Genomic DNA, 23,524 nt, shown 5'->3' with positions numbered 1-23,524 from the left:
TGTGCCCATGACCCTAGCAAGAGAAGCCTGACTCTCGGACAGCAAAAGTAGATTACGGATAATCCTGGCAGCTGGGGATCAGCAGGCAGAGGGAGGAGGGTGGCATGGTTTTTGGTGCCTGCTAAGCAAGCCCTCCTCTTCAACTGGACATAAATGCTTTCTCCCCACCCCATATATTGGAGGTCATATATGCTGCATGCCTTATTGGCAGAGCATTTGAACAGATCTGTGATGCAATTGGGTTTATGCAGCAAGAAGCGAGTCACTAATAGAATTTTTTTTTTAAAGGTGCTGTGTGCATGTGAGAGACTGTGGTTTGATTCCCCAATGGGGAGATGCCCTGATCTTTTGGGGGATGGGGCCGCAGCTTAGGAGCAGAGCATCTGCTTGGCATGCAGAAGGTCAATCCCTGGCAGCTTCTCCAGATAGGGCTGGGAGAGACTCCTGACCGGAACCCCAAAGAGCTGCTAGCAGTCAGTGAAGACAATATAGAGCCAGACGGACCAGTGGTCTGGTTTGGAATCCCATGTGGACCTCTGGATGCAAAAATCTTTACACCACGCTCCCTCCCTCTAAGAACTGAGTCCCAAGATTCACGGCCCTTTTGATGGCAGCAGAAACCAGAAATGCCCTCCTAAGGGAGGACAGACAAGACTCCGCTCTTTCCCCAGGCTGTTCTAAATGCCACTTGTTAAAACAACCGATAAAACCCGACTGCTGCCCTTTTAAAATTAGGATTTCTCCGATTCAGATTCCTGCTTTGCTCTTAAACCAGAACACTGCTAAGGTTAAATTGATGGTATCTTTATTAGAGCACTATTATTTTTTAGTAGCACCAACACCCCACCCTTCTAGCACTGATATTCAAGGCAGCGGAACAGGAGCGAGGTTATTTATGGAACGCCAAGCCCCGGCACCCTCCCCACCCACAATCTGCGGTCTGATCTGGCTCGAAAGAGAAGACAGCCCCTTCCTGAGAGCAGCTAGCTACAGACACGCATATGTGCATGTACGTGTGTGTGTGTACACACATACACAGACATATACACACACACACCCTCCATTACCCTTCTGAGAGGCGCTGGAGATCAATCACCGACACTTTGCAAGATATGATCATAAATAATGAAGAGTACATTTGTTGGAAGACAATAAACACATTGCGGGTGGCAAATCGCTTGCTTTGAGCCTTTCCCTCCACCTGAAGGTTCAGTCGCTCACTGCAGGGGGTCCCTCTCCCTCCCTTCTGACTCCTTGGACCTAGTTTGCTGCAATGGACTCGTGGGCCTTTTGTGCAAAAGGGTGTGTGTGTGGTGGGGGGGGGATTGTTCCTTTCTTAGCAATCACATGCAGCATCTTTTGGCATCTTTTCAGCAATCACATGCAGCCTCTTTGGCCCAAGTTGCCTTCCAAATTTTGCAGATGCAAAAGTCCAGCTCTGCCAAGTCGGAGAGATGAACTAGATGTTTGGAGAACGGTGGGGCTGCAGCCCAGAATGGAAGCCCCATGTTAGGGTTCCCAGCCCCATGATGTCCATGGCCTGATGCTATGGTGCTGTGTGTCCTGCCCCAGCCAGCAAGATGGAGACACAGAGAAGCATAGGAAGCTGCCTTCTGCAGAGTCAGACCGTTGGTCCCTCTGGCTCAGTACCATCTACTCTGACGGGCAGCAGCTCTCCAAGGTTTGAGGCAGGAGTCTCTCCCAGCCCTACCTGGAGATGCTGCCAGGGGTTGAACATGCACGTGAGCAGATGCTCAATCACTGAGCTAAGGTCCCATCGCCTTAGGGGAATATCATACAGTGCAGCCACAAGTAGTCTCCCATCCAAATGCAAACCAGGTGAACCCTGCTTAGCAAAGGGCACCATTCATGCTCATTTCCACAAGGAGCAGGGAAATGACTTGACTAGCAAGCCAGAGGTTGCCGGTTCGAATCCCTGCTGGAATTTTTCCTAGACTATGGGAAACATCTATATTGGGCAGCTGCGATATAGGAAGATGCTGAAAGGCATCATCGCATAATGTGCAGGAGATGGCCATGATAAACCCCTCCTGTATCCTGCCAAAGAAAACCACAGGGCTCTGTGGGCGCCAGGAGTCGACACCGACTCGACGGAATGCTTTACCACAAGACTAGGACTGCTCCCCAAGCAGATGGAGAACCATGCAGGATTAGTATCCTGCCATTAACACACTAATTTTTGCTACACATTCTAGAAGGAGAGAGGGGCAGCTTACATAGGAACATAGGAAGCTACCATATGCTGAGTCAGACCACTGGTCCATCTAGCTTAGTATTGTCTACCCAGACTGGCAGCGGCTTCTCCAAGGTTGTAGGTAGGAGTCTCTCGCAGCTCTATCTGGATATGCCAGGGAGGGAATTTGGAACCTTCTGCATGCAAGCCTGCAGATGCTCTTCCCAGAGCGGCCCCTTAAGGGGAATATCTTACCATGCTCACACAAGGTTGCAGGCAGGAGCCTAGATGCTCTTCCCAGAGCGGCTCCATCCCCTGAGAGGAAGATCTTCCAGTGCTCACACTTCTAGTCTCCCTTTCATATGCAACCAGGGCAAGGTCCTGCTTAGCTAAGGGGACAAGTCATGCTGGCTGCCACAAAACCAGCTCTCCTCTCCGCTTCAACACATGGCAGCCATTTCCCACATCAGCCTCGTAGTTATATGAAAGCCTTGCTTCATCTCAGAAGACGCTACCATGGGAGAAAAACACAGCGAACATACCCGTGTGGTCTGCTTTTCTAACCCATCTTGCTTTTCCATTTACAGTGGCTATTCATTTACCCCTGTAATTTTACAAATTTCAGTTCCATCTGTCTCGACTACGCCCACTAACACAGGTGAGATTTTAATTTGCTTGTTGATTGCTTTGGTTTTTTATTGTTTCATTTTGCTTGGCATATTTTGCTTTCTTTGGGTTGTGCTTGCACCCTTGTATAGCACTTTGGACTGCTTTTTGGCAGGGAAGGTGGAATATAAATGTTTCCATATACAAAAAGCATATTCTGTGGGTGGGCTGTCCACTTAAATGCAGGAAATTTCATTTTCAGTGGGCCAACACATGAACTTTGGGGGTGGCTTTCAACAATGGAACTGTATAGCTCCATGCAGAGCACAAATGCAGAGCTGGTCTTGTGGTACAGTAAAGTTGTGCCATCGAGTCGGTGTCAACTCCTGGCGCCCACAGAGCCCTGTGGTTTTTCTTTGGGAGAATACAGGAGGGGTTGACCATGGCCTCCTCCCGTGCAGTATGAGATGATGCCTTTCAGCATCTTCCTAGATCGCTGCTGCCCGATAGAGGTAGTGGCAGGCATGAATTGTCCCTTTTGCTCAGCAGGGTCTGTCCTGGTTTGCATATGAATGGGAGACTACATGTGTGAGCACTGTAAGATATTCCCATTAGGGGATAGAGCCGCTCTGGGAAGAGCATCTGCTTCGCATGCAGAAGGTTCCAAGTCCCCTCCCTGGTGTCTCCAGAGAGGTCGGGGAGAGACTCCTGCCTGCAACCTTGGAGAAGCCGCTGCCAGTCTGGGTAAACGATACTGAGCCAGATGGACCAAGGGTCTGACTCAGTAGAAGGCAGCTTATTACAAGTTCCTGTTTGAGAGACCACAGGGAGGTTATCATGAGGATTACTAGGGTAGGAGACGCCGTGTGTGCCTCCAATTTGTGATCCTCTGTGTGTTGAAACAAGTTCGGAGTTGGGGAGCTGGATCATTTCATAAGCCCCAGCTGAAGTTATGGAAAAGTGATTTAAAATTTAGTGCTTGTTATGCTTTGAAGGAAAATTATTACAAAATGATGTATAGATGGTATTTAACGCCCAAAAAACTGGCATTAATGTATAAAAATGTTTCAAACAAATGTTGGAAGTGTGGGCATATTGAAGGTAGTTTTTTTCATATGTGGTGGACCTGTGGGAGGGCTAAGGCCTATTGGGACATGATAAGGCCTATTGGGACATGATATATAATGAATTAAAGAAGATACTTAAAGTGACATTTCCTAAGAAGCCAGAATCCTTCCTGCTAGGAATAACACAAGGGGCAATTTCTATAAATAATTTAACTTTTTTTTATGTATGCTTCTACGGCGGCCAGAATATTATATGCACAGAAATGGAAGACCAATGAACTGCCTTCAAAAGAAGATTGGCTGATAAAGATTTTGGAATATGCAGAAATGGCAAAACTTACAACACTGATTAGAGATCAAAGTTTAAAACGTTTCAAGGAAGATTGGGAACCTTTTTTGGTTTATTTAAAGAATTATTTTCCTACTATGGATCTTACAGCAGGATTTGATATTTGAAATGCAGGTTGGGCAGATTAATGGTGGTGGAAGGTTTAAATTTGTGGGTTTTTTTAATTGATTTTATAATAAGGGTGAAATTTATAGTTGTTATCACGAAAAGAGATGCGCGGGAAGTCAATTTTGTAATTGTGTTTATTATGATTGTTATGGTTATTATTATTATTGTTAAAAGTTAATAAAAATCTGAAATCCAAAAAAAAAGAAAAAAAAAAGCCCCAGCTGGGTAGGACCAGCACGCCCTACCCAGATTCCACCCCCAACTTTGGAACAAGGTAGAAGGGGGAAACCTTCCTGCCCAGCGGGGGCTTGACAGACCAGCTAGCTCCCTGCCTCGGACCTGGTTTCAGACTCACAGAGGATCACAAATCAGGAGTGCCCGCAGCTCCCGAACCCGGGTTGGAGGCTTCGCTCACCGGAGTAGTCATCTTCGTGACAGCCACACTCTTGACTCCTATCACTGAGCCATCACTTTAACAAGAGCCTCGGGCCTTTTTTCTATCTCTCACACACAAAATATCCTTTTATAGCTGTTCCCACATCGCTAGATGATCTAACACCCACTGTCGCAAACAAAAATAATCAGCTCCAGAAGATTCCAAAACCTTTTCAGTATGAACGCTCAGCAAGCCACACTCCAAAAACGTCATACCACAACAGCAAGATCTAGAGGCTCCCATTCTTTCAACACAACAACAACGCCACCCAATACCGTGCTTGATCATTCCCAGGCGGCAGCTCACTTTGGCGCCAGCAGGCTTAACCATGGCACCAGAGTCCAGCGACGGACAGACACAACTAGGAGGAGGAGGAGAAGGGAGCAAGCAAGGAACCCACACCTCCAATGGCGCTCTTGGGGTGGAGAGCTGGTCTTATTTATTCATATTTTTCTATTTAACATATTTTTACGCCACCCAAAACTCGGCATGAACTGCCCCCTTTATTAAGCAGGGTGCACCTTGGTTTGCATTTGGATGAGCGACAGCATACCAGCATTGTAAGATGGCAGGGCAGGCCACGTGTGGCTCTCCAGATGTTGCTGAACTACAACCCCTGCTAACTTGGCAAAAAGGCACCTTTTAATATGGTGATTCTCTTTATTTAGCAGGGAGAGAATAACTGGCCCTATTCACTCCCAGCACAGTATCTCCAGTGACTGGTGCTGGTATCTCTCATGTTTCTTTTCGATTGTGAGCCCTTTGGGGACAGGCATCCATCTTACTTACTTATTTATTATTTCTCTGTGTAAACCACGCTGAGCCATTTTTTTTTGAAGGGCAGTATAGAAATCGAACTAACAACAACAACAACAACTCCCATCAGCCCCAGACACAATTTATTACAGCTGGGGATAGTGGGAGTTGTAGTTCAGCAGCATCTGGAGAACGACACGTGGCCCGCCCCTGTATTAGGGAAGGGGGCCGTAGCTCAGTGGTAGAGCATCGACTCCCATGAAGAAGGTGCCAGGTTTGTTCCTTGGCATCTCCAAGTACTACTACCAATAGCAATATTTTAATACCATTTTTAAACAAAAGTTACCAAAGTGGTTTACATAGAGAAATAAACACATACATAAATAAGATAGATCCCTGGGCTCACAATCTAAAAAGAAAAGATAGACACCAGCAACAGCCACTGGAGGGATGCTGTGCTGGGGATGGAGAGGGCCAGCTGCTCTCCCCCTGCTCAATAAAGAGAATCACCATTTGAAAATGTTGCCTCTTTGCCCAGTTAGCAGGGCTAGGAGAGACTCCGGCCTGAAAACTCAGAGAGCTGCTGCCAGTCAGTGTAGACAATACTGAGCCAGATGGACCGATGGTCTGACTCTAGAAGGCAGCTTCCTTTGAGTAGAGGGCATTGCTCGGAGATAGTCTGCCTGCCCCCCCCCCCCGGAAGCAGAGGGCAGGCAGGCAGGCTCCAAAATCTTATTCATTCATTCATTCTATTTCTATACCGCTCCTTCAAAAATGGCTCCGGGCAGTTTACACAGAGAAATAATAAATAAATAAGATGGCTCCCTGTCCCCAAAGGGCTCACAATCTAAAAGAAACACAAGATAGACACCAGCAACCAGTCACTCAAGGTACTGTGCTGGGGGTGGAGAGGGCCAGGTGCTCTCCCCCTGCTAAATAAAGAGAATCGCCACGTTAAAAGGTGCCTCTTTGCCAAGATCTTTAGAAAATCTGTTGAGGCTTGGCCTGACAGCAAAACCAAAAGCGCACTAGAATCGCTTCTCTCCCTGCATGCACAGACCATTTGTAGTTCGACACAGTCAACACCCCATCTCTTTTGGTTTCAAGTTGAGCGATAACACATAGCGCATCTCCAGGGTTCAAGCCGCTTCAGATCACATGTTCTCTCAACAAACCACAAGACAACCTAGTACTACGCTCATACTGCAAATGGCTGAAATGGAGGGGGAAGTGAATTGCCCTCCCAAGTTCACAGCTGTGGGAGATCCGAGCTCTTAGCCTATTCCAATTCCTTGCCCCAAGTTCTTTCCTTCTCTCTAGGGTTTGACTCACAAGCAGAAGGCTGCCGGTTCGAATCCCCTCTGCTACTATATCGGACAGCAGCAATATAGGAAGATGCGGAAAGGCATCATCTCATACTGCGCGGGAGGAGGCAATGGTAAACCCCTCCTGTATTCTACCAAAGACAACCACAGGGCTCTGCGGGTGCCAGGAGTCGAAACTGACTTGACGGCACACTTTAGGGCAGGGCTGCACAACTCCAGCCCTCCTGCAGATGTTGGAACACAACTCCCATCATCCTTGGCTATTGGCCACTGGGGATGATGGGAGTTGTAGTTGAAGAACAGCTGGAGAGCTGAAGTTGTGCTGTCCTGCTGCAAAGAGCACCTGTGTGCTTGCTTGCAGAAGGTTCCACCTTCCTTCCCTGGCAGCATCTCCAGGTCGGCCTGGGAAAGACTCCTGTCTGAAGCCTTGGAGAGGACACTGACAGTCTGTGTAGAGTAGACAATACTGAGCTAGATGGACCAAGGGTCCGCCTCGATAGAAGGCCACTTCCTATGTCCCTACGCTTTCTCTGAAGGACTTCTGTATGCCCTTCCCTGCTCATCTGGAAGACAAAGGAGTCATTCACAAAACTGACTGATAGCCCAGTTCTCCTGATTGCATCGTATTATTCACTTCCTGAGACGTGGTGGGACTCCTCCCTTCTTAATTGCCCAGGGCCCATTTAGGACTCTCCCATAAGCCATATTCGAAGCATTTCGAAACTCTGCCAGGCTACGTTCACGCCACTTTAAATTCCAGAGAGAAGGTCTCTGCAGCGCTGCAGTTCTGTTCTGCCCTGGCAAAATCATCTCCCCTCTCCCACCAACTGAAGATCTGGTAGAGAAATCCAAACAGAGAGAGAGAGAGAGAGACCCTGAGACCGCAGATATTGTATACAACCAGAGAGCCACAGCGCTGTTCATTTAGGGTTGTTACCGCAAACAAACGACTTGGACTGTGTTTGAGCAGTATGCCTTACCCAGACACTGTAGCACGAAAAGAGAGTCAATGGGCTTCTCTTGATCCCCTTTACAGGTAACACAGAAGAGAAAGAAGGCCGCCTGGCAGAGAGAAAGACTTTCTAGAATACCTCTACCTTGGCATATGCTAGTCTCTATGCCCTGCTTAAAATTCTAGGGGCCATGGCTCCCTGGTGCCTGGGATCCGCCGAGCCCTGTAGAAGCAAGTTGCAAATTCTTGTTTTATGCCTACCTATAGACATACCTAGTAGCCACCTAACGGGGAAGTAACTTGCCTGGGGAGCAAGAGGTTGCCGGTTCAAATCTCCACTGGTATGTTTCCCAGACTATGGGGAACACCTATGTCAGGCAGCAGTGATATAGGAAGATGCTGAAAGGCATCATTATCTCATACTGTGTGGGAGGAGACCATGGTCAACCCCTCCTGTATTCTCCCAAAGACAACCACAGGGCTCTGTGGGCGCCAGGAGTCGACACCCACTCAACGGCACAACTTTACCTTTACCTTATACATACCTAACTAAAAAACCATGACCTTCATCAATGATTTTCATCAGTGATATCCCAGGCTCCTGAAAAGCATACAAGGAGCTCAACAACGGGCTCAGGAATGGCATAGGAACACAGAAAGCTGCCATATACCGAGTCAGACCCTTGGTCCACCTAGCTCAGTATTGTCTTCACAGACTGGCAGCAGCTTCTCCAAGGCTGCAGGCAGGAATCTCTCTCAGCCCTATCTTGGAGATGATGCCTGTCAGGGAGGGAACCTGGAACCTTCTGTTCTTCCCAGAGCGGCGGCTCCATCCCCTGAGGGGAATATCTTCCACTGCTCACACATGTAGTCTCCCATTCATAAGCAACCAGGGCAGACCCTGCTTAGCAAACAAGACCAGTTCTCCATCAGCTGAGGGTCAACTCACATGCAACACTAAAGTGTGATTTACGCTTTCGTCTTTTAAAAAATAAATACAGCAGCTACAGGAGCGCTGATCAGGCCATGACACGTTCTCTGTGTGTGTGTGTGTGTGTGTGTGTGTGTGTGTGTGTGTGTGTGTGTGTGATATGTCTCTGCTCTTGTGGGATAATGGTGAGGGCTTCAGCCACAAGACAAGACTTCTGAGTTCACTGTTTCCCTGCATGCCCTGAGCGTGCGCTCTAGGCCAGCCGCTTCCAGATGTCCTGCCTTCAGAGGACCCTTTCCACATGCCCTTGCCAGTGAGGAATCCCCGTTACAGGGAACCCTGGTGTCAAGCAATTCTGACTGACTGACCCAGGGGCGGAGGGGGGGTGTCCTCAGGACAGAGGGGAGACCCGAGGACCTCCCACAACGCTGTGGGGCTCTGCAGCAGACATTTGGGGTCCTTCAGCAGGTGGGTCAGTGTGGAAAGGATGCCCTAATGTGTGAAAGTCACTGGCTTCCATTGACTACCTAAAACAGAATCGGGGCTGTAGCTTAGCAGCAGGTCTACTCTGCATGCAGAAGGTGTCCCAGGTTTTCAGTCCCTGATGGGATCTTCAAGTAGGGCTGGGAAAGACTCCTACCTGAAACCCTGGAAAGCTGCTGCCAGTCAGTGTAGACAGTACTGAGCCAGACGGACCAATGGTCTGACTCAGTAGACAGCAGCATCTTATAAGAGGGACGCGGACTGTAGCTCAGTGGTAGAGCCTCTGCTTTGCATGCAGAAGGTCCCAGATTCGGTCTCTGGCAGCATCTCCAGGTAGGGCTGGGAGAGACTCCTGCCTGAAACCTGGGAGAGATGCTGCCAGTCAGAGCAGAGCTAGGTGGGCCAAAGGTCTGACTCGGTAGAAGGCAGCTTCTTATGCAGGTTCCAGAGAGCAGTCAAGAGCCCCAACTATCTGGTGGGGACAACCCTTCATCCACTTTACCCTCTGACCAGTGTTCCCTCTTAACAGAGATTCCCAGATGTTGTTGCCGACAACTCCCAGAATCCCCAGCTGCAAAGGCTTTTGCCTGCAGACTATGGGAGTTGTCGTCAACAACATCTGGGAATCCTGTTAGAGGGAACACTGCCTCTGACTCACCTCCCACAGACTGCAGATCATTCAAGCTTACCACCTCAGGATCGTATGAGCAAGGCCTCAGGCAGGCAAACAGGACCGAGAAGACACCAGAGGAGAGTTGCAATCCCGTGCACACAAACTAGCGAGTAAATCCCAGTGAAATCAGTTCTGAGTCAACATGCATCCGACTGGGCTGCTAGAAGAAGCGGTTCCGTTTGGCAGTTACTGCCCTTTGCAAAGACGCCACACAATCACAAAATGCATTACAACAAACAGGCCGGTTCCGGGCCCTTAAGAAATCACCAGTGGACAGAGAGTGCACAACAATCAAGCACCTGATCACGAGCTGGAAATCCACTGCACATCATGCCAGCTCCACGTGTGAAGACAGCTGTTAAGCCTAAACGTCCAGTTTCTTGACTTTTGCCCCTTGCTCTCCCGGTCTTTCTGCCCTCTCCACGAACCACCCGCCAACATCACCATCATCCCATGAAACTGACGGCCAGGAAATTTAGGACCAGCAAAAGGAAGGACTTTCCCCACACAGCGCACCATTCAGCTATGGAATTCTCTGCCACGGAATGTGGGGGTGGCCTTTCTATGGCTTCCAAGAGGGATTAAACGAGGTCATGGAGGGCGGGTGGTTCCCTCCGGGCCCAGAGGCAGGATGCCACCTGAATACCAGTTTCAGAGGGGCCTGCCTTCATCTCTTGCCTCTGAGCTTCCCAGAAGCATCTGGTGGGCCCCTGTGGGAAACAGGGCGCTGGATCAGGCCTCGGGCCTCATCCAGAAGGGCTGCTGTTATTTCAGCAACAAGACCCCACAAGAGAGAGGCCATGGCAGGGTGAGATTTGGTGGCAAGAGCCAGCTTTTTGGCATACAAACTTTGTTCCTAGAGAAAACAGAGAAACAGACACTTGGGAGGCTATCATTTCTTTGCCTGTTTTTGCCACAGGTGCAGCCAGGTGCTTTGGCTCTCCATTTTATAGTGGAGAGAAGATAACAACCTGGATCCATCCACAGCAGGATCTAGAAGCTTAAAGCACTTGTCCAAAGGTTAGGTATTTGGGGGGGGGGAAGAGAAAAAATAGTGTTCCCCCCAAATGCAGGAATGGGGCCATAGTTCAATGGCAGAGCATCTGCTTTGCATGCAGAAAGGTTCAACCCCTAGCAGCACCATCAGGTAGGGCTGGGAAAGACTCCTGCCTGAAACCTTGGAGAGCTGCTGCCAGTCAGTGTAGACAATCCTGAGCTAGAAGGACCAGTGGTCTGACTTGGTATAAGCCCGCTTCCTATGTTACACAAGAGCTAGTGTGGTGTAGTGGTTAGAATGTTGGTCAAGGACCCAGAAAACCAGAGTTCAAATCCCCAATCAGCCATGAAACGCACCGAGTGACTCTGGGCCCGTCCCTTATCTCTCAGCCTAACCTCCCTCACAGGGTTGTTGTGAGGATAAATATAACCATGTACACTGATCTGGGCTCCTTGGATTTAACTCTTGCTCTAGCTAAATTCTTAGCAGCTGTGATTAAACATAGGAGGAAATTAATATCTTAAATAACTGTCTATTTAATGGTATACCAAAGAAACAGATGTTATTCTTTTGTTGTTTTGGGTCTTTTGACTGTAATAAACATTACTACTACACTGATCTGGGCTCCTTGGAGGAAGAGTGGGCTATAAATGTAAAAACAAACAAATGTGGAAAATCACAGTGTGAGAGTCTTTGGAAGTGTTACAAACACCCTTAAACTGTACTCATTTGGGATGGGTCAGAACTTGGACAACAGAGCTGTCAGCTGTTACTAGCCCGGTTAGTCACAAGAAGTTACTATTTCCCCTTTCCCTGCTCATTTCATTTTAGTTGGTCCCAGTAAGAGTATTATTTTACTGTGTAGCTTTTGAATTTACAACTAGGGCTCTTCCAACATCTTTACACATGTGACAGTGAGGAAGAGAACCACTTCAGAAACTGCGCGGCACGACTTCCGTTCTGCTTTCATTGCCTGGAGAAACAGTGAAAGGCCTAGATATGCTCTTGTGATACTGCACTCATAGGTTTACCACTACGGTTTTCCCTGGGAGTGTCACCTGATCAGAGTCTGGGATTCCAGAAGAGGCGCTTCACCCTTAAGAGCTGTGAGTGAACCCCTCAATGGACAATTCAGCTACAGGAACAGACATGAGTGTTTGGCAGATTGCATGTGAAAAAACAGCAAGTTCACAGTTTTTGAACTTGGGAAGGGTGAGTGGGGGAGAGAAGAGAGAAAGCTGCAAGTTATCATTTAAAATATTTATACACTGCTTTCCCCCCTCAGAGCAGTTTACATAGCAAAAGCAATAGGGAAATGACTCCCAAAATGGTTCATGATCTTTAAAAAAAGAGAGGGTATGTGAATAGAAGACACCAGCCACAACCACTAAAAAAACCAAAACACTATGCTGGCCTGAACAGAGAGAGCTGCTATTCCAGGGAGTGAAGCGCCTCTCTCTGGGGATCTGCTACCTTGGTGGAGAGCTCATCTGCTTTCAACTTACACCCTACTTGTATATTTGTAAATGAAGCAAACATTGCAAAAACATTACATCTCCAGGCATTCTCACAAAAGGAATTCCGAAACCATGACGTCAGGTTCAAGAGGAATCTGAAACACATGAATCTCTCAGCACCGGTGTAAGTGGAGTGCACGCACTGATCCAGACCGGATATGCCACTGGCTGTAAGGTTGCATTATGCCCTGCATTTAGAATGTTGCAGTCCACTCACTTAACCCAGTTCTCAGTCTAGGACTTGTGACAAAAGGATAAAGCTTTTGGCTAACCGGAGATATCATCAGAGGTTTGGAAAATTATGCATGAGGTGGAGAACGTGGGTGGAGAAACATTTGTCTCCTTCCCTTGTGAACTTGGGAGTTATCTGCTGAAACTGACTAGCAGGAGGTTCGGGACAAAGAAAAGGGCCTTCTTGACGCACTGCATGATTAATGTTTGGAATCCCACCAGCTTAGATGGCTTAAAAGAAAGTTAGACAGATTCATAGAGGAAATCATGATCAGTGTTCCATCTAACAGGGATTCCCAGATGTTAAGAACATCCCAGCTGGATCAAGCCCAAGGAAGCCCATCTAGTCCAGCATCCTGTTTCACACAGTGGCCCACCAGATGCCTCTGGGGAGCTCACAGGCAAGAAGTATGTACATGCCCTCTCTCCTGCTGGTGCTCCCCTGCAAATGGTATTGAGGCTGGAGATGGCCCACAGCCACCAGACAGATTCTGGGAGAGTTGCAATGGCTTTTGCTTGGGGGTTCTGGGAGTTGTAGTCAACAACGTCCAGGAATCCCTGTTAAGAGGGAACACTGATCATAATGTAGGGGAGGAAGGTGTTGAGGATAGCGTCCTATTTGTACACTTCCCCATCAGTGTTACCTGCAACAGGGATTACATGTGAGCACTTTAAGGTAGGGCTGCTCTGGGAAGAGCATCTAGGCTCCAAGTTCCCTCCCGGGCAGCATCTCCAAGAGAGGGCTGAGAGAGATTCCTGCCTGCAGCCTTGGAGAAGCTGCTGCCAGTCTGTGAAGACAATACTGAGTTAGATGGGGCCAAGGGTCTGACTCCATAAAAGGCAGTTTCCTATAAGATGTTGTTGGCTGCAACTCCAATCATCCCCATCTACAATGGCCTTTGGCTTGGAGGTGATGGGAGTTGTAGTCAACGTCTGGTAATTCCTGTTACAGGGAACCCTGCCCCCTCCCCATAATTTCCAACCCTTCCTCTGTGTGTCTTTTTTTCCATGGGTTTAATGAGCCTAATTAGTAGAGCACATGCTTTGCACACTGAAGGTCCCGGGTTCAACTCCTGACATCGCCAGTTAAAACAGGATCTTGGGAGGACTGGGGAAGATCTTGTTCTGCCTGAAACCTGGGAGAGCTGCAGCCAGACAAAATAGACAGTGCTGGGCTAGACAGATTGCTGGTCTGATCTGGCACAAGGCAGGCTCAAGAACAGATTCCAAGCATATTTACTCATAACCCCCCCACCCCCCATATTCAGCAGTGTTTCAGTCCCAAACAAACAAGTGCAGTACCGTAGTCATAAAGAAAAGACATCAAGGCACCTCCATTCAGACCTCTTACTTCCTCCAAATATCACCCTCCTTTTTAATCCCCTGCTAAGGGAGCAAAGAAGCACCTTTTAAGAGTGGCAGTTCTCTTTAGTGAGCAGGGGGAGAGCAATTGGCCCTATCCATCCCCAGCACAGCATCCTAGCAGTGGCTGTTGCTGGTGTCTATCTTCTGTTTCTTTTTTAGATTGTGGAGGCAGGGAGCCATTTTATTTATTTATATCTATGTAAATCGCATTGGGAACTTTTGTTGAAAAGCAGAATATAAATATCCATCATATTACTTTTGGTACAAGCCCCCAGTCCCAGCCACCTACTGGAACTAGACCTAGCTCCTATAAACACAGATTTCTCCCCACGTTTCACCTCCTGCCTTCGTTTCCCTCCCCAACTACTGTAGTCCCCTCAGCGTTAATATCGTCATCTGTAAGTCCGTCAGTAACCTTGTTCTAAGAGGACTGCACATCCATCCCATTGGCTTAAGCCCCTGGAACATGGGAAGCGGCCTGCCACCAAGTCAGACCCTTGGTCCATCTAGCTTAGCATTCAGTCTACACAGACTGGCAGCAGCTTCCCCAAGACTCTCAGCCCTATCTTGGAGATGCTGCCAAGGAACGAAGCTGGGACCTCATATGCTCATATCAGAGCAGCCCCATCCCCGAAGGGGAATATCTTACAGTGCTCACGCATGGTGTCTCCCATCCAAATGCAAACCAGGGGAGGACCTGCTTAGCAGAGGGGACAACGCACGCTTGCTACCACAAAGACCAGCCCTGCCTCCCCTCCCTTTCCTCCTGCTGGAGTCAATACCTCAACTGCAAGCACTCTTGGGAAAAGGACCTAACATTAAGAGGACTACACAGTCCGCACTCTCGATGAGCCCCCGCCTCCTTCCCTTCCCTCCGTGCTCTTCCTGGTGTCAGTGTCTCTACAGACTGCAAGCCCCTCGGGGCAGAGGTCGGCCCTCTCGTCCTCTGCAAAGCGCCAGGGACGGAGAGGGGCGCGATGCAGCTCAACGGCGACAGGGGGAGCCCGCGAGACAGGGGGAGGCGGTGACGTCACCACCCCGCAGCGCCTCCCCCGCGCGCCCCCTCCCCCGCCGGCTCCTCTGGCCACGCCCCCTCTTACGTGTTGTCCTGGTTGAAGTTGGCGAAGAGCAGTTGGCCGGCGCCGGCCTCGCCGCTCTGACTGGCCAAGTTCATGGCGCTTCTCGGGGCTCCTCCCGGGCGGACGGCCAGCGGGGGAGAGGCTCAGCCTCGGCGGCTCCCAGCCCCGCTCGGCTCCGGCCGCTTCCTCATCCCTCTCCGCACTGCCTTGTTTACGCTGCAGGAGCTACCGGGACCTGAGCGCGCCTGCGCCATCCCGCCCCTTCCCAAAATGCTCCTCGCTGCCGCGCAGGCGCCCTGCGCCGGCGAGCTCCCAGTCGTCCGCCTAAACGCTGATGCGCCTGCGCTTTTCCTAGGGGGAGTCTCGCGCATGCGTGGCTTTTCTCCCTCTCTTGAGACTGCTGCTTCTCGTGTGTCTCTGCTATTTCCCCCCAGCATTTATTTATTATTTATCATGGTCTTAGCAAGCAGCTTTCTAGATAAACTAAGAGAGGAAGTCAGTTCAGTATATAAGATAAAAGGGTACTCAGTACAATAAAGCAATCAAAACACTAATTAGCATAAATATATTATTAATTACTAAAAAGTATAATAAAGGGGGCTATTTGATGCCTCTCTTATTTATGGTTTCAGCAACTAACGTTTTATTTAGCCCGAGACAGACAGTCAGTTCAATATATGAGAATAAGAGAATACTCTGTACAATAATGCAATTAAAACACTAATTGAAAAAATATTTGCATTATTAATTACTAATAGCATAATAAATAAAGGGGACTATTTGATGCCCCTCTTATTGATTAAGGTTTTAGCAAGTAACATATAACCTAAGACAGGAGGATGCTGTTTTAGCAAGTAACATATAACCTAAGACAGAAACGATGCTCAGTACAATAAAGCAACTAAAACACTAATTTAAATATTATTACATTATTACTGTGGGCAGCATCCAGGCTAGTCGGCCATGGACTAAACGCTGTAGAAAGCAATGGGACAAGTTACTAACTTGAAGCCAGTCAGGACTAATTTAAATCCCATTCATTTTAATGGGATGAACTAAATCTGTGCAGTCCCAAAACTATAAGTGTGTATGTGAGATATTTTATACCCCTTTATCATGGTTTTGGCAAGTCAAGTTTTGTATAATCTCTCACACAAAGTTTTTTGCCCAAATGGCCCCCGCTTGAAAAAGAGCAGAGGTTACTGCAGTAGAGAATGTTTGCTTAACTCCTGATGTTTGCTGAGTCGGATAACCATCAAAGTTTGTATACAGAGGGAAATGGTAAGAGATCGAATCAGCCTTTTAGCAACATTTATGTGATATTTTATTATTGTTATAAATTGTCTGCAATCAATAAACACAAAAGGCATGATGCTTGGTGATCTGTGTGACTCCAGAATCCCAGGGTGAGAACAGCCAATGTCAGCCTCAGAGTAAGCCAGGGGAGGAGGTTACTTCATCACCTTCGTCCTCCTCTTGGCTCACTATGGGCAGCCGGTTCCCTCTCCAGGGGAATCCTGGCAACCCTTGTCATCAGCTGCCTTGACTTTAAATGCCCGAGTCCAGAGCTGACAGGGCTTAAACTATGGCCCTCCTGCGGATGTGGGCCTGACATTTATCTATATGAGATTGCACAGCTCCCAAATGTGGGTAGGATGCTTGTTGTACCCTATTACTGATCGTGTGAACTAGCCTAATATCAAGCTAGAAGGACCAATGGTCCAGCTTCCTATCCTGCGCTCTAACACACACATATGTACCACAATTTGGAGTGCTGCGTACAATTCTGGTCACCACATCTAAAAAAGGACATTGTAGAAGGTACAATGAGGGCAAACAAGATGATCAGAGGCCTGGAGCACCTTCCTTATGAGGCAAGACTACAACACCTGGGGCTTTTTAGTTTAGAAAAAAGATGACTGCAGGGAGACATGATAGAGGTCTATAAAATCATGCATGGTGTGAAGAAAGTGGATAGAGAGAAATTCTTCTCCCTCTCACATAACGCTAGAACTAGGGGGTCATACCATGAAATTGATGGCCGGGAAATCTAGGACCAACACACGGAAGTACTTTTTCACACAACGCATAATCGACTTGTGGAATTCACTGCCATGAGATGTGGTGACAGCCAACAACCTGGATGGCTTTAAGAGGGGTTTGGATAACTTCATGGAGGAGAGGTCTATCAATGGCTACTAGCCAGGGGGCTATAGGCCACCTCCAGCCTCAGAGGCAGGATGCCTCCGAGTACCAGTTGCAGGGGAGCAACAGCAGGAGAGAGGGCATGCCCTCAACTCCTGCCTGTGGCTTCCAGAGGCATCTGGTGGGCCATTGTGAGAAACAGGATGCTGGACTAGATGGGCCTTCTTGGGCCTGATCCAGCACGGCTGTTCTTATGAGAGAGAGAGAAAGAAAGAAAGAGAAAGAAAGAAAGAGAGAGAGAGAGAGAAAGCTTATTTAAGACAAGTTGAATTCAGGATTACATATTTAGTGTTTACAGCATTCTCTTTCTAAATGTAATTTCTCTGTGGTGAAAGGCTTCCCAGACGATGTTAATGTTCATTTACAAAAATCAGAGCGGAGGGGGAAATGATTGTGTTCCTTCAGGCCATTTCTAACTTCATCAGCCATTGATCTGAATTGGATTACAGAGGAGACAGGCTGAGAGGAGAGGAGACCGGCGGAGGTTGCCTGATTAAAAACAGCTGCTGCTGAAGGCTTACCTCTGCAGGCTTCTCCGTTAGCTGATAAGCAGAACACATCTGCCTCTTCTGGGGATGTCAGGATCGGTTTTCATGTGGAGCAGCAGACAGCGATCGGAGAGAACAGATATTAAAGAGCCACAAGATTGAATTGAGAGCTTTGTGGGAGGAAAGCGCTGCTAAGGGCTTGTTAATTTCCCAAGCTGTTGGTTGCATTCCGGCGGTCGGTCTGGCTTTGCCGCTTGCGAGCCTGGACTGGTCTGCTTCAGAACACTGCTAGCCAAATGGAAAGGGACAGGGCTGCTCTTCTGTGAGGCAGGGTAAGGCGGTTGCCTCCATGGGAAAGAGCACAGTGGGCGACAAGGCTAGGCCCTGCCACTACAGCAGGAAAGGGGGCTTGCCTTCATCTTTTGGTTGTGTGGCTTCCCAGAGTATCTGGTGGGCCATTGTGGGAGACAGGATGTTGGACTAGAGAGGCCTCGGGCCTGATCCAGCGGGGCTGTTCTTATGTTCAGCCCAGTGCTCCGTTCATATTGCAGCTTCTCACACTTGTGTTCACAAGGTAGCTTACTAAAGTATTGAAACAGGCTCGACAACTAAGAACATACATAACACAAGAACAGTCCTTCTGGATTGGGCCCAAGGCCTATTGGGTCCAGCATCCTGTTTCCCACCAGGAAAAGACAGAGGCCCATCAGGTGCCTCTGGGAAGCCCACGGGCCAGAGGTGAGGGCATGCCCTCTCTCTTGCGGTTGCTCCCCTGCAACTGGTATTCAGAGGCATCTTGTCTTTGAGACTGGAGGTGGCCTATAGCCATCAGACCAGTAGCCATTGATAGACTTTTCCTCCAGGAATTTGTCTGGCCCCCTTTTAAAGCCGGGATGTAGCCATCACCACATCCCGTGGCAGAGAATTCCATAGATTAATTATTCTCTGCATGAAAAAGTACTTCCCTTTTTTGCTCCTAAATTTCCCAGCCTTTTTGTTTTTAATCTTGTATATTAAATTCAACTTTAACTCAAAGGTTTCATATAAAGAGCTTTATTGCATCCATGGCCTTCACTATTTCCAATTTTATTTGCATTTTAATACTAATGGCTCTGGCCTCTTGTGATGACCTCTGGGTTTGGGGGACAGAGTTGACTTCTGTCTTCTTCGAAAGCAAGATATCTCTTTAAGGATATCTTTGCAACACTTCTAGGTTGTCCACGCAACATACTTCCCCCACATCACATACATTAAGTTAATATTAACATTAGGTTTTCTCTATGGAAGGCTGTTCTACAATGTTTTGCTGCAAATATGTATGAACCCATGGAGACATCTTGCTCATACCAGTAAGATGCTCATTGGTCTTTCTTGCGGTTCCGTTTGTTACCACTGGAGGCCGCAAGCACGTAGCAAATAAAGACTGGCAACCAGCCATTAAAGAAAGTTGATCATCACAATCTTTTGCAGACTTTTGCGTGTATTATAAGTGTTTTGCAAGTGAAAAGGGCTGGGGCTGCAGCTCAGTGCTAGAGCATCTGCTTTGCATGCAAAAGGTTCCAGCTAAAATCACTGGCAGCATCTACAGGTAGGGCTGGGAAAGACTGCTGCCTGAAACCTTGGAGAGCTGCTGCCAGTCAGTGTAGACAATACTGAGCTAGAGGAACCGATGGTCTGACTCAGTAGATAGCAGGTTCCGCTATTCCTGTAATCTCAGCAGAGAGGGGGTACCAAGTGTTATGTCACTTTGCAGCCTGCTTAGATTTATTTATTTATTTCTACTGCTCCAGAACCTCAAAACAACAACATGCCTTAATCTAGATGTTCTGAAAGTTGAGTTGGACTACAACTCCCATCATTCCCACCCACCATACCAGGCCACCATAGTCCAACAATATCTGGGGTCCCAACTTTGAGAATTAAAGCACTTTCACACTGACCCTGACCCTGCCTTTCTGTGCCTGCTTATTTGGGAACATTTTGATTTTATTTCTTTTATTTTTAGTCTTTATTCATTGCTTTCCACATTGTCCCAAGTAACTATTCATAAGTTACAATAAAACAAATAGGAAGTCCACAATACATAATGAAGCAACAAGAATAGAAATGTAGCCGTTAATAATCACAAGTAAAACAAGCCAAATTTTGAGAAAAGGGGCGATGTGGTGGTGATCTTTGGTTTGTCAGTAGGACTCTTACAAGAAAGTGCATCGTTTCAGCTGCAACGTGAGTTTGTTTCCTTTGGGGATGAGTGGACGAAACCAGACCCCTAGACTCAAGATGGGATAAATACTATGCAGGTGACAGGGAGTCTGTCTGGGGTGACTGCTAACCCCTTCTAGACAAAGGGTCTTCAAACTTAGGTCCCCAGCTGTTGCTGGACTACAACTCCCATCATTTTTTTAATTTTTTTTTAACATTTCTATCCCGCTCTTCCTCCAAGGAGCCCAGAGCGGTGTACTACATACTTGAGTTTCTCCTCACAACAACCCTGTGAAGTAGGCTAGGCGGAGAGAGAAGTGACTGGCCCAGTGTCACCCAGCAAGTCTCATGGCTGAATGGGGATTTGAACTCGGGTCTCCCCGGTCCTAGTCCAGCACTCTAACCACTACACCACGCTGGCTCATCCACATCTTGTCTTGTGGAAGCAAGCATGGCTTGTCCCCTTTGCTAAGCAGCATCTGTTGTGGTTTGCATTTGAATGGGAGACTACATGTGTGAGCATGGTAAGATATTCCCCTTAAGGGGCCGCTCTGGGAAGAGCATCTGCAGGCTTGCATGCAGAAGGTTCCAAATTCCCTCCCTGGCAGCATCTCCAGATAGAGCTGGGAGAGACTCCTACCTACAACCTTGGAGAAGCCGCTGCCAGTCTGTGAAGACAAGACTGAGCTCGATGGATCAAGGGTCTGACTCAGTATATAGCAGCTTCCTCTGTTTCCTACCCCTGATTTAAGTCCTTTTGGGCCCATCTTTCTGTAAGCACCAAATCTTTATCCCTTGAGTCAATCCACAATCCACAAGTCAATTCTGCTGTCTGCTTTAAGAGACACTAGTTGCCATAACAACCGGATCCAGGCTTTAAAAATAGTAGCTTATTTTTCATTCAGCTCCTCTCTTGCCCTTAGGAGCGGTTCTATTTTTGTCCTGGTGGTTTATTTCAGGTGTCTCTCATCCCTGAGGAACTTCGCAGCCCCTGGGGCAGGAGGCAAGTTCGCAAAAGGACACTGTGCACGGTCCCTCCAGCACCTCGCGGCTAGGGTTTCCACCTGGCTAGGATTTTGCAGACGTGATGCTATATGCTATATTTACTCAGAAATACATCCTATTGCATTCTACAGGTCTTACTCCTAGTAGCTCTTCCTGGGATTGCAGCCTGCAAATCTTTTCTTCTACTGAGGGGGAGGCACTCTGCATATGCTCAGAAACACTCAGCCAGAGGGGCTGGAACTTTGGAAAATAAAAGTGGCACAGCTACTGCTCCTGTGGTGTTTCTGTGAGTGCTGTAGAGATGACTTCTGGGTTTTCCACAATGGGTGCGGCTGGGGTTAAGGGTGAGATCAACTAGAAAATAAAGGTAAAGTGTGCTGTCAAGTTGGTGTCAACTCCTGGCGACCACAGAACTCTGAGGTTGTCTTTAGTAGAATACAGGAGAGGTTTATCATTGCCGTCTCCCGTGCAGTAGGAGATGATGCCTTTCAGCATCTTCCTATATTGCTGCTGCCCGATAGAGGTGTTCCCCATAGTCTGGGGAACATACCAGTGGGGATTCGAACCAACAACCTCTGGCTTGCTAGTCAAGTCATTTCCCCGCTGTGCCATTATTTATTTATTCATTCATTCAGTTTTGATACTGCTCTTCTGAAATGGCTCAGGGCGGTTTACAATTAAAACAGAAACCATCAAACCCAATAACAATTAAAACAGAAATATAAATATAAAACATCAATTAACAATTAAAACATCACCAAAAAACAATTAAACCATCAGAACAATTAAAACCCTGAAAACCAGGTTACAGCATTAAAACAATTAAAACTAATTAAATTAGGTGGCTAACAGGAACTTAGTGTTGGAATATTATTTGCAAATAGCTCTCCAACAGCCAAAAAGCACAATTGGTTTGCACAGCACAAGCTGTATGCATCTTATCAATGACGCAGGCTGCTGATCTCCCCCACTTCGCCTTGAGGATATTTGACACGGTTTGAAAGTATGTCTCCACGGGGAGCGGAACCAGGCCAAAGCCACAAGCCAGATCTCTTGAGAAGTGTGCGTGAGAAACATGGCACTTGGAAGCAAAATATCCACCTTTGGGGTTAAAAGTAACGCTTTGGCTTGTATACAATGCGCAGGGGCAAAAGTTGCTAATTGCACAGTATATAAGACACATGAACTGCCAGTGGGGGCGGCCACACTCAGAAGCTTTCACTAGCATGAAATAAAGCTTTGTTCGAAACTTTGATTCTGGTGTCCAGTAAAAATGACCTAACCAAGAGACAAGCTACAGGGGGAATCTCTCCCTTCTAACATTAGGAGGCTGCTTCTTGCATAGGAAGCTGCTTTCTACTGAGTCAGACGCTTGGTCCATCTAGCTCAGTATTGTCTGCACAGACTGGCAGTGGCTTCTCTAAGGTTACAGGCAGGACTGTCTCTCCCAGCCCAACCTATAGGTGCTGCCGGGGGGAGATAATTTGGAACTTTCTGCAGGCACACATCATGCAGGGATTCTCCCACTGAGCTATGATTCCATTCCCTAAGGCTCACCTTCCAGGGCTCACCCATGTAGTCTCCCATTCAAATGCAAACCAGGGTGAACTCTGCTTAACAAAGGGGACCATCCGTGCTCTTCCCCACAAGACCAACTCTCCTTTACAATACTTTACAGTTCTGTTTAGTGCCAAAAGCGAAGGGAAGATCTGTTGTTGCAGGAGATCTGGGGGACGTTGCCTCCCTCCTGCCTGCTATGTGGCCTGAGAGGTCTGGACTGGGACCTTCCTCCTGGAACTGCAGAAGCTGAACTCTTAGGCCTTGCTACCTCCTTCCAAGCCTACCTGAAGCCTACATGTGGCTCCTTCTTTCCCTGGCTTAGTGGGTCATCCAGGCCAGCTGGGCCCTGCTGGTGAGAGCAGAGGGGTGTTTGGCTTCTGCATCTATCTTGAATCTATATTGTTGATTGTGCCAGATCTCGCCTTGAAATGGCCTAGCCTTTCGAGGTTGTCAAATATATTGCTTTATTTTAATTGTGACTGTACTGTGACTTTATTGTGATTTTGTTGGGGTTTGTGTGTTTGTGTGTGTGTTTGTGTGTGTGTGTGTGTGTGATTTCATTGTGATCTCGTTAAACTCTGTTCATTTTTGTGATTTTGTTATATTTTGTGCACCGCCCAGAGTCGCCGTGAGTTGATTGATTGATTGATTGATTGATTTCTATACCACCCTTCCAAAAATGGCTCAGGGCGGTTTACACAGAGGAATAATAAATGAATGAATGAATGAATGAATAAGATGGATCCCTGTCCCCAAAGGGCTCACAATCGAAAAAGAAACATCAGATAGACACCAGCAACAGTCACTGGAGGTCTTGTGCTGGAGGTGGAGAGGGCCAGTTACTCTCCCCCTGCTAAATAAAGAGAATCACCACATCAGAAGGTGCCTCTTTGCCAAGTTGGGATTTGGGCACTCCTCTTCATGATTGAATATTACTTCGGATCCGTTTCTTTACAGAAGGAGTGTGGGGAAATAGGGGAGGGAGTGTGGCTAGA

The 23,524-nt window shown here is 47.7% G+C and overlaps 1 protein-coding gene across 2 annotated transcripts in view; it reads right to left on the bottom strand.

The window, feature by feature from the left end:
- Nucleotides 1-15,375, bottom strand: part of WIPI2 (WD repeat domain, phosphoinositide interacting 2) — a 40,653-nt gene extending 25,278 nt beyond the window's left edge. The window contains exon 1 of one of the 2 annotated variants that reach the window (XM_053276557.1): nucleotides 15,091-15,375. In XM_053276557.1, coding sequence (XP_053132532.1) covers nucleotides 15,091-15,164 — 74 coding nt within the window. In that variant the 5' untranslated portion in view covers nucleotides 15,165-15,375. The remainder of the gene's footprint in view (nucleotides 1-15,090) is intronic. The other variant, XM_053276556.1, reaches the window with a different exon arrangement.
- Nucleotides 15,376-23,524: the final 8,149 nt, after the last annotated feature.

Source organism: Hemicordylus capensis, chromosome 13 (assembly GCF_027244095.1).
Source record: "Hemicordylus capensis ecotype Gifberg chromosome 13, rHemCap1.1.pri, whole genome shotgun sequence".
Classification (NCBI taxonomy): Eukaryota; Metazoa; Chordata; class Lepidosauria; order Squamata; family Cordylidae; genus Hemicordylus; species Hemicordylus capensis.
Note: the sequence above shows the minus strand (reverse complement) of the source record. Positions and strands in the feature narration are given on the sequence as shown.